This window comes from Sinocyclocheilus grahami, unplaced genomic scaffold, assembly GCF_001515645.1.
Source record: "Sinocyclocheilus grahami isolate Dianchi unplaced genomic scaffold, SAMN03320097.WGS_v1.1 scaffold10.1, whole genome shotgun sequence".
Lineage (NCBI taxonomy): Eukaryota > Metazoa > Chordata > Actinopteri > Cypriniformes > Cyprinidae > Sinocyclocheilus > Sinocyclocheilus grahami.
This window is the reverse complement of record NW_015505189.1, coordinates 1,860,070-1,876,542: the sequence shown is the minus strand read 5'-3', so window position 1 is coordinate 1,876,542 and position 16,473 is coordinate 1,860,070. Positions and strand designations below refer to the sequence as shown.

The following is a 16,473-nucleotide window of genomic DNA, read 5'->3' as shown; positions in this document are numbered from 1 at the left end:
GATCCAAATATCATGATATCTGTATATTGAGGACGGACTGAGACGGCTGTGTGTGTGTAACCTTCTATAGCTCCATTGCAGTGTTTCCCGGGACCGGTACGTTTCTGTCCCTTGCTAGACGCCCTCGGTGAGGTGCCGTTGCTGGGCTCAGGAGCCAGGTGCTCTACTTGCAGTAGGCGTTTCACTCGTTGACATATGTCCAGGCGGTAAGGAAAAAAGCCGGGCTTCGGCTTCATACCTCCTGGATCATGCGGCCGAACACAGGCTTTTGCAGGAGCCTTCGTGAACATCAGGCCCCCGGGGCTACGCTGCGATACACCCGGACTGGGCTACAGTGCCTGGTCACCCCGAGGAGCTTCCTGGCCACCGGCGTATTCCTTCTTGCTGAGGCAACGAACAGGAGGTACAGGGGGCATCACCAGGATCCTCCTGTGTAAGGCTGTCGTAGGCAGGGCTCCCATCACCACTGAGATGTGCGAGTCGGCCACTTCCAGCTGGCCGATATGGTCGGGTATCCATTAACTTAAAATCCAGATAATATGGTAAATGTCCACGTAAAGCAAGGCTTTGCGCATTTCTCTAAATCCACGTGAGTGGTAAATGTCCACGTGAAGCTTTGCGCATTTTTCTAAAATCCACATAGCTGGTAGATGGGCACGTGTTGCTTTGCCCATTTTCTAAAATTCCACTTAGGTGGTAAATGGGCATGGGATTCTTTGCCCATTTCTCTAAAATCCTGTGAAGGTAAGGGTTACCAGATAATATGGTAAATGTCCACGTAAAGCAAGGCTTTGCGCATTTCTCTAAATCCACGTGAGTGCTAAATGTGCACGTGTTGCTTTGCCCATTTTCTAAAATTCCACTTAGGTGGTAAATGGGCATGGGATTCTTTGCCCATTTCTCTAAAATCCTGTGAAGGTAAGGGTTACGCGTGCTGTCTTCATTCCCTTTGTTTCAGAGTGGGGTAACACCCCGGTACCCTGGGTCCCACTCAAATAGTGTGTCTTGGTCGACACACCCTGGAGACATCACTCCCCTCACCTCTGAGGAGGGTGCTGGAGCTGCTGTTCCCGACCGGCCATTACGTCCGGGTGACAATAGAACCCTAAGAAAATCCAAAGATTATGGTAAGAGTGCTCATATTGCGCACCTTCTAAAATCCACATGAGTGGTAAGTGTGCACGTTATCCTTTGCCACTTTTCTAAAATCCACGTTAAGTGGTGAGTGGGCACGTTAGGCTTTGCCACCCGTCTAAATTCCACCTAGGTGGTAGGTGTGCACGCTATGCTTTGCCACTTCTCTAAAATCCCACGAAAGTGGTAGGTGCACACGTTCTTCTTTGCCCACCTCTCTAAAATCCTGTACGGTGAGGGTTACGCGTTTCGGACTTTGTTCCCTGTTTCGGAGATGGTTAGACCCCGATTTCCTGGGCTCCTCTCAACCAGTGTGTCTCGATCGACGCACTCAGGAGGCACTGCCCCCCTCGATATCAAGGGGTCGCCTGGCGAGCAGGATCCTCTCCGAGGAGTTGAATCCCTCACTCCATGGGCTGTCCTCGTGGTAATGTTGAGCACTGCTCCCCTTTCATGAAAGGGTTACCTGGAATGGGAACAGTATTCCTCCGCTGAGGAAAAACGGAGGTGCCTCTTTCATGAGAGGCTTGAGCTCGCTGTCTTTCCAGAAAGACCTCGAACCAGCTGCATCAGTAGGATTGGGCCGTCCTCCGCCTCCCTGATGCGCTGGCGATGTGGCTAGCCTGCAGTATGCTACCCCTCTGATTGTTAATCATGGTGCTGGTTGGGCCCCCCCCCCTCTCGGTGAGAGTCGGGTTTGGGCTCCCCCAGCTAGAATGAGCTACTGCCATCCGGGGGAAGCCCGGCATGGGCAAGGGTCGAGCCCCCTGTGCGTCTGAGGACCAGGCGTGTGCTCCAACGCCGAAATTGTTACTAGCTGGTTCCGCTAGTTGGAACACGCTGTGGGTCGAGTCCCCTTCTCGGTGAGAACTGGGCGTGTTGATCCCCCAGCTGATAACTGCTAGCTGTTCCACCAATGGAACGTGCTGTAGGTCGAGCTCCCGCTGAATGGATGTCTGCTCCCTCAGCTACAGGTTCGCGGCTAGCCACGCCAGCGTGATAGCCGTCGGTGACACTGAGCCATAGGTGAGACTGATGACTACTCAGGGTTCCATCTATAGGCTGCCCTCCAGAAGTGCCACGAGAACCCCCTAGAACGGTTGTATCCATTCAGACACGGGTCACGACGAGGCGTTCCCCATAGCGACCCCTAGAGGACGCAGTGTCTCGTTCCCCTCAGGGAACCATGGTTACACAAGTAACCCGAGACGTTTCTGTGAAACAGCACAGCACAACATTGACATAAATAAGAAATGTTTCTTGAGCACCAGATTTCCAACATTTTTTTTACTTTGAGTATAGTATAATTGAGTACAGAAGAAGTTGTGATTGAGATAACAACCCAGGTCAGACTCGAAACTTTATAGTATATACACATGAGCTGATTGTATGCACAGCTCGCTGCACTACAGCTCTGATTATAACTTCAATTTTTACAGTGTAAAACACAGTGTGTTTGAATGATATTTTACCTGAAAAAAAGCGTAACCTTCCTTAACCGTGCCTTTTTCGTTTATAAACAGCTTATCCTGAGTGTTTACATACCTTTACTCAAAGGTGGAGCACTGAATTGGCTCTCTGAGACACTTGAAAGCAAAGTATTCCTGAGTGCTGATGCATCCAGCGGCGTAGTCTGAAAGTGTTGGGTAATCTAGATGATCTGCAAATACTGTTGTTGCAGGCAGAAATGGTGGGCCCACTCATTTAACCTCTTCTGTCTCCAGAGGGGTTGCTTTTAATTATCAGAGGCTAACCGCCTGACCTTGGGGTGGACCCCACTCATTTGGGATCCACGGACTGTGAGATGGGCTTGGCTCATATGTGCGAGAGAGGGAGGCAGGAGATGTGTGCGTGTATCGCTCGAAGTATGAGGACTGCGGGTGAGCGAATTGAAAAGCCCTATTTCCCGAGCCGCTCTCTCTCTCTAACTAAGCTGTATAGCAGCGAGTCATTTAATGCTCAAGTGGACAAAGGTATTACCTGAGTCACTGGGGTGGATCAGGCCTTTTCTCTGCAGGCCTTTCTGAAACCACATGCTGAGAGCAGCTCAACATCTATGCCTCTCTTTTTCGTTAGCTCTCTTTCTCTCCAGCACCACTAGTGTTCTGTCCCCATCAGCTCCCATTTCTTCAGAGCCAGCAGCTTCAAAACACACTGTAATAGCTCTCCACTGTGTCAGATTGCTGCTTATACACCACTTTGTATGTCTGTTGGTGTTTGTGTGTGTGTTGTGTTGAGTCACTCATCTTTTGTTCCTCTTTTAAAATATCAAGTTAACCAAATATTATATTATATTATATTTACTTTTACTTTACTTTTAGTCCTTTAGCAGATGCTTTTATCCAAAGCGACTTGCACATAAGAAAAAGTAATTAAAACTAAAAGCTAAAACTCTATAAATACTATATATACACACACATTTAAGAAAATAAAAGAAATTAAATAAAATGACAAATGCATACAACATTTCAAAACTAAAACATTTAAATGAAAACAAAAAAATAAAGCTAAAAACAATTCAAACATACACAAATAAGAAAAAGTAATTAAAACTAAACGCTAAATACACACACATTTAAGAAAATAAAAGAAATTAAATAAAATGACAAATGCATACAACATTTCAAAACTAAAACATTTAAATGAAAACAAAAAAATAATAAAGCTAAAAACAATTCAAAAATATTAAAAGAACAAAAGGTATGAGTATAATAATTATTCTAACATAACACTAAGCCAAACACCAAAAAACAACTACATATGTGTACGTACAGCCACACACATATACATGTACATATATATATAAATACATTAAATATATATATACTGTATATTATTTCATTTTCATTTTGTATGTTGAAGTACTGAAATAGCTCAAAATAAATAAAAGTAAAACTTAATAAAAAGCCTATATAGACATTAAAAAATATATATATTTAATGGATGTTTGGGAAGTGTCATATGAAGACAAACTGTGCTGTGAAAGTGTGGCAGTATATAGTATTATTAATTTGAGATTTCCAAAAAGAGATTTGAGTATGAACCATGAAACACAAGATTTTTGTATGAACAAAGACTCCTTCAACAGATGGTATGGCCCAAATGCACGTATAATATTGATTCGAGTTTAAATGCTTGTATTATATGAGAAATCAGAATGTGTAAAATATTCCTGAGAAGACCATGATCATGAAAATCCTTGTGAATAAATTATCTTTCACTTTTCATTTGTGAAACAGAACTAGTGGAAGCTTTATTATTATAGCTAGATTTAAAGCATTAATAGACCGTGTTAACTCAGACTGGAGAATGATGGGATTGACCATGCTCAGCCTTTTAGTTTTGTGGGGCAGGGGGCATGGAGCCAGCTTGTCCCGGCTGCCCCGTTCCCTGTTCAGCCATTGACTTTGAGCATGACCCTCATTAGCGTTGGCCCTCTCTGCTTTGGAGACCCTGCAGTATGGCTGGAGGGGAGGCAGAGGAGGCCCAATGGAGCCCTGCATTACATGCCCTTCAGACAGACTACCACGTGTGTCCTCACACCACATCAGCACATCTCTTTCTGTCTCCTTTTTGTCTATTTTCACACCTTTCAGCATCAAAACACATGGCCTTAATACACAAGCCACATTGTGCACAGCTCAATGTGACACATTTGCAAGCATCCTCTCCTTTCCTGCCCTTGACAATAAGAACCGTGCTTCGTGTCACACCTCTCCATTAGTATTTATTGTTTTTTTTCACCTGTGTGTCTTTATAGTGCACCGCTTTACTCTTAAACCTGTTGCTTTGACCCGTTAATAAGGCCTCACAAAAGGTAGTCTGACTGGCTCTAATTTGAAGCAAAAGCCAATTACGCTTTTTCCGAACAATAAAGTTCTTCCCACGCAAGGTCAGAGTACCTCTGCACATCCACATCAGCAACAGCAGCAGCACTGTTAACAAACATCTGTCCAGCAGACTGGGCCGAGGGCTTCCTTCTTGTTCACAAGCACAAAACTCAAGTCAAATACACATACTCACACATAGGTTCACTTAATACCTATAGAGAAAAAAAAGAATAGCGATTGTGTTTTTTGCTTTGCGGGACAAAGGCTTTCTGTTTACCAGGCTGGCGAGCTGCACTATCACTGTGTGAACCTAATCAGCCTGCCATTTCCGCTGTCCGTGTGCCGACGCTTGCCTCAGGTCTCCCGCAGAAGAATGACCCTTTTGTGCGGCACTAATGTGCAAGCGTTTAACTTTGGTACCGGAGAGCATTTTAGTGTTGATATCTCCTGATACATGTAGACACAAAACGCTTTGTCTGGGCTCAGGTTTTTCTATGCGAGTGGCTGAGGTGGGGCAGGCCACTAATGCTGGTGCCACTTTTTCCATTTCAGACAAATGGAGTCCTTATGTAGCCCAGTAAGAAACGGAAATGAGAGCAGAGAGAGGGCAAACACGCTCGGGTACATACGCATTAAAAAAAAACTCGACTAAGGCTGTAAAAACACATGGATAATAGCACTGGACCACTATATTTAGGGGAGACTGAAATAATTTGGCTTAAACTTTGGCATTGTAGTTTTGGGTTTGGCTTATGTGTGTAAAAATATAGTACTGCTTAGTCTGATCTTAATTTGATTCATTAAAGGGTGATATTTTATTTAAAAAAAAAAATAATAATAATAATAATAATTTTTATATATATATATATGGCTGTTACCTATAGAATCAACATCAAAATAAAAAGGGGAGCTGTGTATAATGCACTTGAAATCATAACACAGCTAAAACAGTGTTATTTTAGTATTATTTGCATAGCATTATAGTTTTTATTAATATTTTGTATTAGCTTTTATTTTGTATTTTTTATTTATTGTTACTTTAATGTTAACTTTAATGTTTATTTATTTCCAGTTAGTAATTTTAGTGCTTCAACTTAACCTTATTTCAGGTAGTTGCAAAGGCAGCATTTCTAATTTAGTTTCTTTGGTTTTAGTTTTAGTTTTTCATTTCATTTTAATATTTATATTTTATTTTATTACAGCTTTATTTGATTAACCCTGTCCTAGAATACACTTTAAACAACTGTCCAGTTGATGTTAGATTATATATCTCTCTATTGTCTCTAATCACAGTTTCAAGTCTTTGTTTCATGCACTTTCAATGTTTTCAGATCTGATTTGAGCTGATTTGAACATTTATCTCCCGTGGCCTGGTGTGATTGCTCTTATTTAATGTGAGAGACAAAAGAAAACATAAGCATTTACCTGCTCGCTAATCAATATTTGCCTGAGGGAAAGCAGATGTGCATACAGCTGTCTTCTCACTAGAGAGCTGAAAGGAAGTGTGATAGTTTTGAAGCATCTGTAAATAATACACAGCACTAAAACAAATGTCGATATACTATGTTGTACAATTCTAACCCAGGATTTTGTATTTAATTGTTCCTTTTGATCTAACACTGCTTTGGTTTTTTGAATGGTGCAGTTATTACTTTTTTTTCCTTTGGTCTGCATGGTGTGTGGATATTAGCGATCTGTTGAAATAAAAATAATTCTCAATAGTTTATGACAGTCAATCTCAGAGCTGAAATCTAAACATCTCAGTTCTGATAAGTGATTGACACGTAGCACTTCAGCATGCTGAATGCGTACCGCTGGAAGGTTGCTGACGTTAGCGAGCATGTTGACCGTGAGCCAGTGAAAATAAGCCAAAGAACATGAATTCTCTTTGTCGGGCTTCCAGTCTTAATGAATGTCTTTTGATAGAGTGCATAATGGAAACTCGACTACCTTGAGTTTGTGTAACTTTAGGGGAACGTGCGGTTTGCCATTGAAGGGGGAAGTTCAGGTGTCTGCGTAGCGACACAAAATGGCGCCAATTAAAGTTAAAGAGGCTTACTAGAGGGAGCGAGGGGAAGGAAATCCGATCTTAGAAGCAGCTAGGCTTCAGTCTGCAAATTTTGTGTGATGAGTGGAAAGACGAGTGGCTTGTATGCCAAGTCTCTTGTATGCGTGCCATTGCTGTGTGGTTTTTTGGGGGCTGCTGTCTCTCCCTGGATCTAGGGTTTGATATAGAGTTAGACCTTTGATGGAGCTTCTGTGCCGGGATGGAAAGGGAAAAAGCAATGCAAGGGAGTGAAGAAAAAAGAGAATAAAGGCTTTGAATGGTGTCTGGCTTTGGATGTTAACGCCTTGTGGGTTGTCTCCCTCCTTACAGCAACTCTATGCCGCCCAGCTGGCCAGCATGCAGGTCTCTCCAGGAGCCAAGATGCCTCCACTGCCCCATCCCCCCAATTCTGCTGGGCCCATCTCCCCGTCTGGCTTGAAGAATGAAAAGAGGGCCTCAACCCCACTGACTCAAGTCAAGGTACGATCCCAGCCTGTTCTGGTGCGACTGGAGTGGTACTTGACCTAGTCTTCTCCACTTCCTTGTTCACTAAATCAGCTGTGGTAGGTACAGCAGCAGCTTGCTGCCTGGTTCTCCTCTCGCTCTGAGCCCATCAATCTGGGCTGCTTTTACAAGGCACCCATTCTCTCAAGCAGAACTCTGTGGACAGGGTTGCTATGGCTTTCCCTGCTCCTGGAGAGCCATTTTTGGAACACATGGTTTCTCATGACAGAGACTGGCCCACGTTTTCCTGCGCATTACATTTAACTTGGACCAAACTAAGGCAATGACATCAGAGGCACATAATCTAAATATATTAAGGAGCCTACAATGATGTGATGAGTGTCTTTTGTTTCTTTTATAAGATCAACACTCGCAGCATATAGCACTTTTCCATCAGTCTTCACTGATATACATCACCGTTTTTCTTTTTTGTGCTGCGGCTGTAACCTAAAACACTTGCACATTTGGAAAAGTTTAGTTTAATATCACAATAGAATGGGGATAAATCATTGAACCGAAATAGTAGTGTGTGCGTAGCACCCGTAATCCTCTTCAGTCGCTCAGCTAAGCTGCTCCTCCAGGGCTTTTGGAGCTCTGCCCTTGGAGAGAGCCTCCACATATCAACATCTCAAAGCATACGGTAAGATCATTGGCAATTGCACTGAGCCGCAATTCAGAGTCGGATGGGCATTTTTAGACACTCTACTTCAGTTTATTTAGCCAACACATGTATGATTTACGCTATCTTAATATTGATCAAAGATGTTATGTGATATTTGCCCCGTTAACTTATGTTAACAGATGTAGATACGCTGTGCTTAATTAGCTAGCAATCTGTTTGTTTGTTTGTCTAGTTGAAACGTAATTGAATGACAAACTGTTATTGGCAGTCAGATTTGCAAAGAGCTGGGGGCAGTCTCTGTATGTGGCCCATCTGTTTGGACAGCACAACACTGCCAGTGAAATCTTTTTCTAGCCTACACATGATAAGATGCGATTTTAAAGTTTATCTGGATTGATGATGCAGTTTTGACACAAATTATATATTGTGTTTTACTCATCAAGCTCTCTACTTTGGGGTAGGTAAGATATTTTAAATGTTTTTGGAAAAAAAGTCTTATTCTCACAAGGCTGCATTTATTTGATCAAAAAACAAAACAAATAAAAAACTGTCTATTTTAATATATTTTAAACTGAAATGTATTCCTGTGATGGCAAAGCTGAATTTTCAGCAGCCATTACTCCAGTATTCAGTGTCACATGATCCTTCAGAAATCATTCTAATATACTGATTTGGTGCTCAAGAAACATTTCTTATTATTATCAATCTTTAACACATGTGAAAACCATGAAACTTTTTTTTTCCAGGATTCAGTAATAGTATTTATTTGAAACATATATATATATATATATATAAAAAATATATATCACTTTTTATCAATTTAATGCATTCTTGCTGAATAAATGTATAAAAGATAAATAAATAAGTAAATAAATCAAATAAAAACCTAAACTTTTTAACATTAGTGTACATCCCTAAAAACACAAATTAGAGCTGTTCTCCTCATAGGGACCACATTTGGCCACCACAAAGACAAGAGAACACACACTTAATTGTAATATATTCAGCTACAACAGCAACAACCTCTCAGGTCTTATTGCATTTGTTTGAAACAGGATGTATTAGCTGTTAAACGTTTCTCTAGGGCATGAGAGCAGGTGAGAAGATAAAGATGCGTGCTCAGACAGAGAAGGTTTTAATTATCCCGAACAAAACCTGGCCCTCACTGCACCGAGGAGCTAGAGCATGGCACAGAGCTTGGCTATGAATACAGAACCCATGTCTTGGAGGAGTCGGACTAATTAGTCTACAGTAATAGCCTCTGGTGCATTGTCTTTTATGTACGGTGGAAAGCATCTCTATAGACCGTGCCTGTTTTAACAAAAGCTTTGTGTCTTTTATGTTCAGGAGGAGGGAACACAGCCTCTCAACCTCTCCGCCCGGCCCAAGACAGCTGAGTCTATCAAATCCTCCACATCCCCGACACAGAGCTTCTTTCCAGGCAACAAGAGCAGCCCGAATAGCCTGTCCAAGAGCGGAGGCATCCCCAGCCCCATCGGAGGAATAGGCCGTGGCTCGTCTCTGGGTAAAACTGTAGATTTTGTCTACTTTTAGAGTTCTGTGTAGTGAAATCTGTTATAATTATTAACATTCTCACAGCTGAGAGTCTAATTGTATATTTCTGATTCTTTGTTGTGTGGAAGCAGAGTGAATTGATACAGTCCCAGCTCATAACCTCTTTTAGACCCTGCCATTTTAACGCAGTAAAGAGTAACGGATGCCATTGCTGTATATTTGTTTTCAAAGCTTGTTGTTCATCTCTCATATTAAGATTTTTTTTTTGGAAGCTACTAACAGTTTCTAAAAACAGTCTTTCATTAAAACGACACTGTGTTGTTGAGCAATGCTCATTTCCCTCCTCTTCTTGGAGTTGGGCTTTGAACACAGGCTTGGTGTTTGTTTTTCTACTATTTCCTAGATTTAACTGCCATCCTGCCTCACCTCACTTTGATCTACTAATTACAGAAAGGCGACACACACTGAGATTGCTCCCTTAGCTTCCCTTAGTTTCCTGCCAAACCCCCCCCCCCCCCCCCCCCCCCCCACACACAATATAGTATTTCAACGGTTGGGATTATGTTTTTTTAAATGCCGTATGAAAAGCATACTAGATACACACACACAAACACACACACACACACACACACACACACACATGAAGTCGACCACACTTACAGTGCACACATGCAGACTGTACTCACAAGACCGCCTATATTGTGTTTCACAATACGGCCCTAAGCATTTGTGTATTTGTATGTTGAACCCGAGTGATTTGTCTCTGCAGACATCCTGTCCAGCCTGAACTCAACAGCGCTGTTTGGAGATCAGGATGCAGTAATGAAGGCCATCCAGGAAGCGAGGAAGATGAGGGAGCAGATTCAGAGAGAGCAGCTTCAGCATCATCAGCAGGGAATAGAGGCCAAGCTGTCTGCCCTCACCAGCATGGGCCTGAACAACTGCAGATCTGATAAGGTGAGTGTGTTTGACACCTGTGAAAAGTGTTGGGTTACTGCAGGGAATTTGGATTATGGAATCACTTCACAAATATCAAGTGCTTAAATTAGACTATAACTTTTTATCTTATTAAAAATTCCTAACATTTTGTTTTATTATTTAAAAAATAAAAACTATTAATAAAATAGGACAATTTTAATTAAAAATATAAGAGCAATGAGCGACATAGTTCATAAATTTTCCCTCTATCAACAACACAGAGTCTTGCAGTTTTTCCTCATAAAAATATTGTTTTTTTTTTTTTTTTACTTGTATAATAATTAAATAAATAAATAGTATTAGTTATAAGTCGTAATTAGATTTTCATAAAAACATTGTATGTAGGACTCTTTTTGTTGATAAAGGCTTAGTTTAAGAAATACGTTGCCCTTTATTTTGTCAAAATAGAACAAAATCATTTGTGCATGCGAGTCGTCAAAGTAATCAAAATCCAATTTTATTCATGCAATTTGTAATCAATACCAGATTCCATTGCAGAAGTAATATACCCAACACAACTAACTCTTGTTCCTTCCCCTTTCGCCTGAGGGCACAACAACAGCCAAAGCTCAAGGACTTGAGCCCACAGTGTTTTTCAGACATGATCTTTAAAACCAATCAAGGTCTTTGAAGCACGTCCAGAGGAGTGTCTTTGATTGACATTGGCAGGATAGATGGTGGATGAGTGTGTGTTTGCATTTGTGAGCAAGGAGGACCATCGCGGTCCTCTGGTGCCTGGCCTGTGCGGGTTCAAACTATGATGTCTCTGCCCAATTAAAGCATACAGGCAGCCCTCTTCAGCCCCTGGTGTGGGACAGGCCCACTTTGTACCGGGAGCAGACATTCTCTCTGGGATTCTTTTTAAAAATATCTTCAATCAATGAGTCAATCAAGAAGCAGAAAAACAGACACCACTACCATCTGATTGATGCCATATTGCCAGTTGGCTGTGAAACGCAGGCAGGAACTGGGAGTGGAGGCTCATTAATTTTTCAGCACCTGATTACTTTCAACCAGCATCTTAAAGTAGGTCAATATATATGTAAAAAAAAAGTAGAGGGACTATTTTTCAATCAACTTAGAAGTCAGGGCGAAAGACATGCCCCAATGTGGGTGGCATCGGAGGAAACGCCGAGACCCAAGCGTGTCCTCAATAAAGGCAGAAATTCCATTTTTATATTATTGCTGCTTCTCACAGCAATTTACAGTACCTCTTTACTGCTCAGGAATGCATTGTGGGGGTCATAATCCTGTTTTCTCAAACAAAATGCTCAACTCTAAGCCATTATAAATGGAGATATCACCTAAGCCAGTGCATTACGTGCCATTCTTTTGAGATTTTGCACTCTTTGTTCATGTTCTTTGGAGGTGGATGTGGTATGTGAACATGCAGCCATCACCTGTGACTGTCTCCCTCCCTCCCTTTTTTCCCATTTTACCTTCACCAGCCTCAACTCATCCTCTCCTTCCCGCTTTACCTCCCAAAATTGCTCTGGGGTTAGCTCATGGTCAGCCAAACGCGAGAATATGCCGCTACATGACATGAATGCTGCTCCAACAATGGCTGAAAAGGCACGTTTGTCAACAGGCAGCACACACCTACAGCTTCATTGTTCTTAGCAGGCCGAGCTTAACGCTTTTTTTCTCCTCCTCTCTTGTCTGGCTTGGGTTTTGTCTTCTCACAATTGTAAGGCCCTGCCTTTTCACATGGTTATTTTCGGCATCTCGGCTCAGGTGAGCTTTGTGTGTTTTTCTAAGTGGGGAGGAAATCAGTTCTGTTTCTCTCCACCTTCCCCAAGCCCCCCCCCACCCAGAGAAAAAAGACATGAAGCTTGTGGCTAAATGTGTTTTCCCTAAAGGTCTTTGATGTAAGGCCAAGGTAATTCGGGGCAGCCAGCGGCACAAAGAAAGGGGCAAAGGAGGGAATGACAAATAATAATTAGGTGCTCTATCAGTGTGAAAATATGACTGGTATGTTTGGGTTATCATTGTTGCTATAGGTTACAGAGACTCCCTCGTTTTTTGAAGTATCATTCGCAAAGACATTCTCTTTCTTTAAGCCTTTTTTTCCTTCCGAGTTCTCAGTTGCTTCCATATCTGAGAACGTAAGTTTATGACCTTAAAATACGACGGAAGAAAATGGCAGGCCTCTTTTGTACTGTAGTCTCGCTCAGAAGCCTGTCTGCAACTGATGATATCATAAAGGCAGCTTCACCTCAGTCTGTTACTGAGCCAAACAGATGTATTGATGTTGCAAACAACCAGAGGCCAAACAGAAGCTGTATTTTCCTCATCATGTGTTCCATATGTCTCTAAAGTTCAAACGAATGTAACTGAGCAGACATTTATTGTACTCAGTGTAATATGAAGAATATTCCTATTTTTTTCAGTTTTGTTAGTAGGGCTGATTTAAAATTATCAAATGAATTACATGATAATCTGTTTTATTGAATCAAATCAGAATTAATAACAACTTTATTCTGGCAAATTAAAAAATAACTGAATAGGCTTGAGGTCATTATGTTTGTTTTGTTTTGATTTTCTGTTTTGTTTATTTGAAGTCATGTTTTTTTTTTATTATTTATCTAGTTGTTTTTTAACACAAGCACACATTCTCTTCTCAGCTCTCCGCTCATTTTATGCAGTTAACATATAGGTCAGGGGGCATGATTAATATTTTTTTTCTGTTTTATTGAATCAAATCAGAATTAATAACAACTTTATTCTGGCAAATTAAAAAATAACTGAATAGGCTTGAGGTCATTATGTTTGTTTTGTTTTGATTTTCTGTTTTGTTTATTTGAAGTCATGTTTTTTTTTATTATTTATCTAGTTGTTTTTTAACACAAGCACACATTCTCTTCTCAGCTCTCCGCTCATTTTATGCAGTTAACATATAGGTCAGGGGGCATGATTAATATTTTTTGTTTGTTTGTTTGCCTAATTCATTCATTCATGTCTTCATTCATTGATACATAAAATCCTGTTATAAAGTTAAGGCCACAGTAATGCCCTCTAACCATATGTTTCAGGGGACCCTTTACATGTCATGGGAAGAGCTACTACAAGCATGTACAAAACGGTAATGAACCGCCCGTTGTATATCACCCAGCATTGCCAGCAGTCAGACAGTTGGCCCGTGCCTGCTGATCGCGCCTGACGGACGAAAAAAAGGCCCCTAAGTGTTGTAGATAAAAGCTTTCACTTTGGTCAGTTTCAGAATATTAATATTTCAGCACATCGCCTCACCTGACATAAATACTGAACGCCCTTTAATAACTGCCTTCCAGTCTGCTGTTTGGAAGTTTATCATAGTGAAAGCTTACGTGGAAAGGTAACATAAATTGGATTAAGGAGAGGTTAAAATCATCTACTGGGGCTGTTGGTGGGGGATATTAAATATTGATTTATTCCGGTGTAAGCTAAGTGCTGCTTACAGATGGATCAATTCATATTTTAATACAAAGTGTGTCCGTTGAACACAATGCAATGACCTGCATCCCTTTTTCTCTCGCACAGAGCCATTTCTCTCTCTCTGAGATGGAAGAGCCGTCCCCTTTGAGTCTCCTGTCTTTTAGATGCATGTGTAAAATATTCATGTTTTAGTGTTTGCTTGCTTGTTTTCTATTTGTCTTTTCCCCCTTTGATGTCCCATCAGTAAAAGAAAGCTTTTATGGGACCTCCAACTATTTGCTTTTTAATTTCTCTCCAAATATTTGTTAAAAGTTTTATTGTCTACTGAGGGCAATTATTCTATTTTATTATTTATTATACATTTTACCCCTCTGGAAAGTGCACTGCATTTCTTGATCTGTTTTATGCACTAGTTTTAAACTACTTTGTTTAGATTTTTCATTTCCAAATTTAATTTCACAAGCCACCTAATGATGAGGTTCCACTCTGGAAAGAGCCCAGATTTAGATTTTTCAGATATTTCACCCTTGCTAATAACCTACTTTTCGACAGATGTTGCAGTCCGACGGAGCCTGGCGAGGAGATAAAATATATTCTTGTGCTGACACTTCCCAAACTGGAATCAAAGGGTGAAAGCCCAGTGTATTAACCTATTGAGAATCCGCCGGCCTCTCTGCCCCTCCTCTCACCTACATTATTGATGAGTGGAATATTCACTTTTCTCAAATCCCTGAGCACAGGGCCACAAACATTTAAATGGAGCCTTGCTCACTCTCCTCAAAATTCTCACCCCCTACTTTTTGACCCAAAGCCAATGTTTGCTCCCGTTCCCTCCCCTCGTGTGAGTCTTAGGGGTCTATTCACGCTTCCCTTTACAAAGACTTGGGGTATAATCTTGTCTGGTCTGCAGCCCTGGAAGCAATTTTCTACCCCTTTTTCTGCTGCTGTCTTGGAAATTGCCAGCATAGGTTATTTTTGGCTGCAAAGTAAATCCTGCCATACATGGCTTTGGCCGTCCAAAATTTGATTATATTCTGAACTCAAGCACTGCCCATAGCCAGCGAGTGCCATTGTTGAGTATTGCTTACATTATTTCTTTGTTCCATTTATTTGGGTATATATATAGTGCCTTTTTCAGCAATGCGTGAGGGTGGGCGCATGTCTCAGGCTAGTTTTGAAACAATGCTGTGCACTTACTCTTCAGTTTTTTCTCCCTTAGATAAGACATGACTGAAGCTCAGCTGATTTTACACTGTGGTTGTGTAAAATCACACAAATGGCCAAAACAGGGTACTCATTCAAAAATGCAAAAAAAAGGCCCGATACTCTAGACCTGTGAGCCTCTGCTTACGCCAGATATCCCGCAACAAAGCCCATGTAAAGAATAGGCAACAATAGGTCATTTATGTGCCACCATATTTGGACAGAACCCCTCTGAACAGGTGCATAAAGAACCCTCTGTCTCCCAGATTATGCGATTCAGAGTGTCCATTATTGTAAATAGATTGTGTGATAAGAGCAGAGAAAGCAAGGTCCTTCTTGACAGATCCTTGAGGACCAAGTGAACAGTTCAGGGTCATTTAAAGTAGAAAACCCATAAAAAAAATCCAGAGCCGATGATCTCAACCTAGCAGGATAGAAAAACAGCACTGCAGAGTTTCTTTTACAGCCGAAGGATGGATATGTATAAAATGCTTCATTTCCCCTGTGATGTCAAAAGGTCAGATGTTGTGGGTAACATTTTAAGTTTTATAAGCAAGCGGTTTAACATGGTTATGGTTTAATCTGGGATTTTTATTTATTTATTTATTTTTTTAGAAAAAAAAGCCTATAAGGAGATGTCACAGTTCTATTATGTCAGTGTTTTCAGATAAAGTGGTACTGCAAGGTAAAAAAAAAATCCAAGATTGGATGCCCAGCAGTGGAGGGAGGTTGCAGCCTCAAACACGCTCTGCCAGCACCCGCTCTGGGAGCCTAGAAGCATGGACTACTGCTCGAGTATAAAAACTGAGCGACCGCATGAAAGGCTGGGCTCGGCGCACAACTGCATGTGCTTTAGACTAAACGTTTCAAAACTACCAACTACTGGAAAGCTGCACAATTATAAATAACACTGTGATTGGTTACTGCGGGAATTGAAAGCAGATGAGGGGCAAAATAGACCTTTGCTGCAGGGCCTTACTCTCAATAAAGATGGCTGAAGCAAACTATACCACGTATACACACAGTCAGAATTCATTGTTATAGGCTTTCAAAGCCTCCCTTTATTTCCTCTATCACTTGAATCGCTCAGCCAGGTGTGGAACTGACAGAACACACTGTATTCTCAGCATTCAGAATCCAGGCAAGGACATAGAACAAACAGTTATTCACTTGATCATTGTGTTTTTTCTTCTTATTTATTTATTTTTTTTACCAGGTTATGATAT

General features: G+C 41.2%; 1 protein-coding gene across 1 annotated transcript in view; it reads left to right on the top strand.

The window, feature by feature from the left end:
* The window catches only part of LOC107593388 (transcription factor SOX-6-like), an 85,500-nt gene that overhangs the window by 53,095 nt on the left and 15,932 nt on the right, over positions 1-16,473 (top strand). The window contains exons 7-9 of the mRNA XM_016283100.1: positions 7,342-7,491; positions 9,485-9,662; positions 10,422-10,609. Of these exons, the coding sequence (XP_016138586.1) occupies positions 7,342-7,491; positions 9,485-9,662; positions 10,422-10,609 (516 nt within the window). The remainder of the gene's footprint in view (positions 1-7,341; positions 7,492-9,484; positions 9,663-10,421; positions 10,610-16,473) is intronic.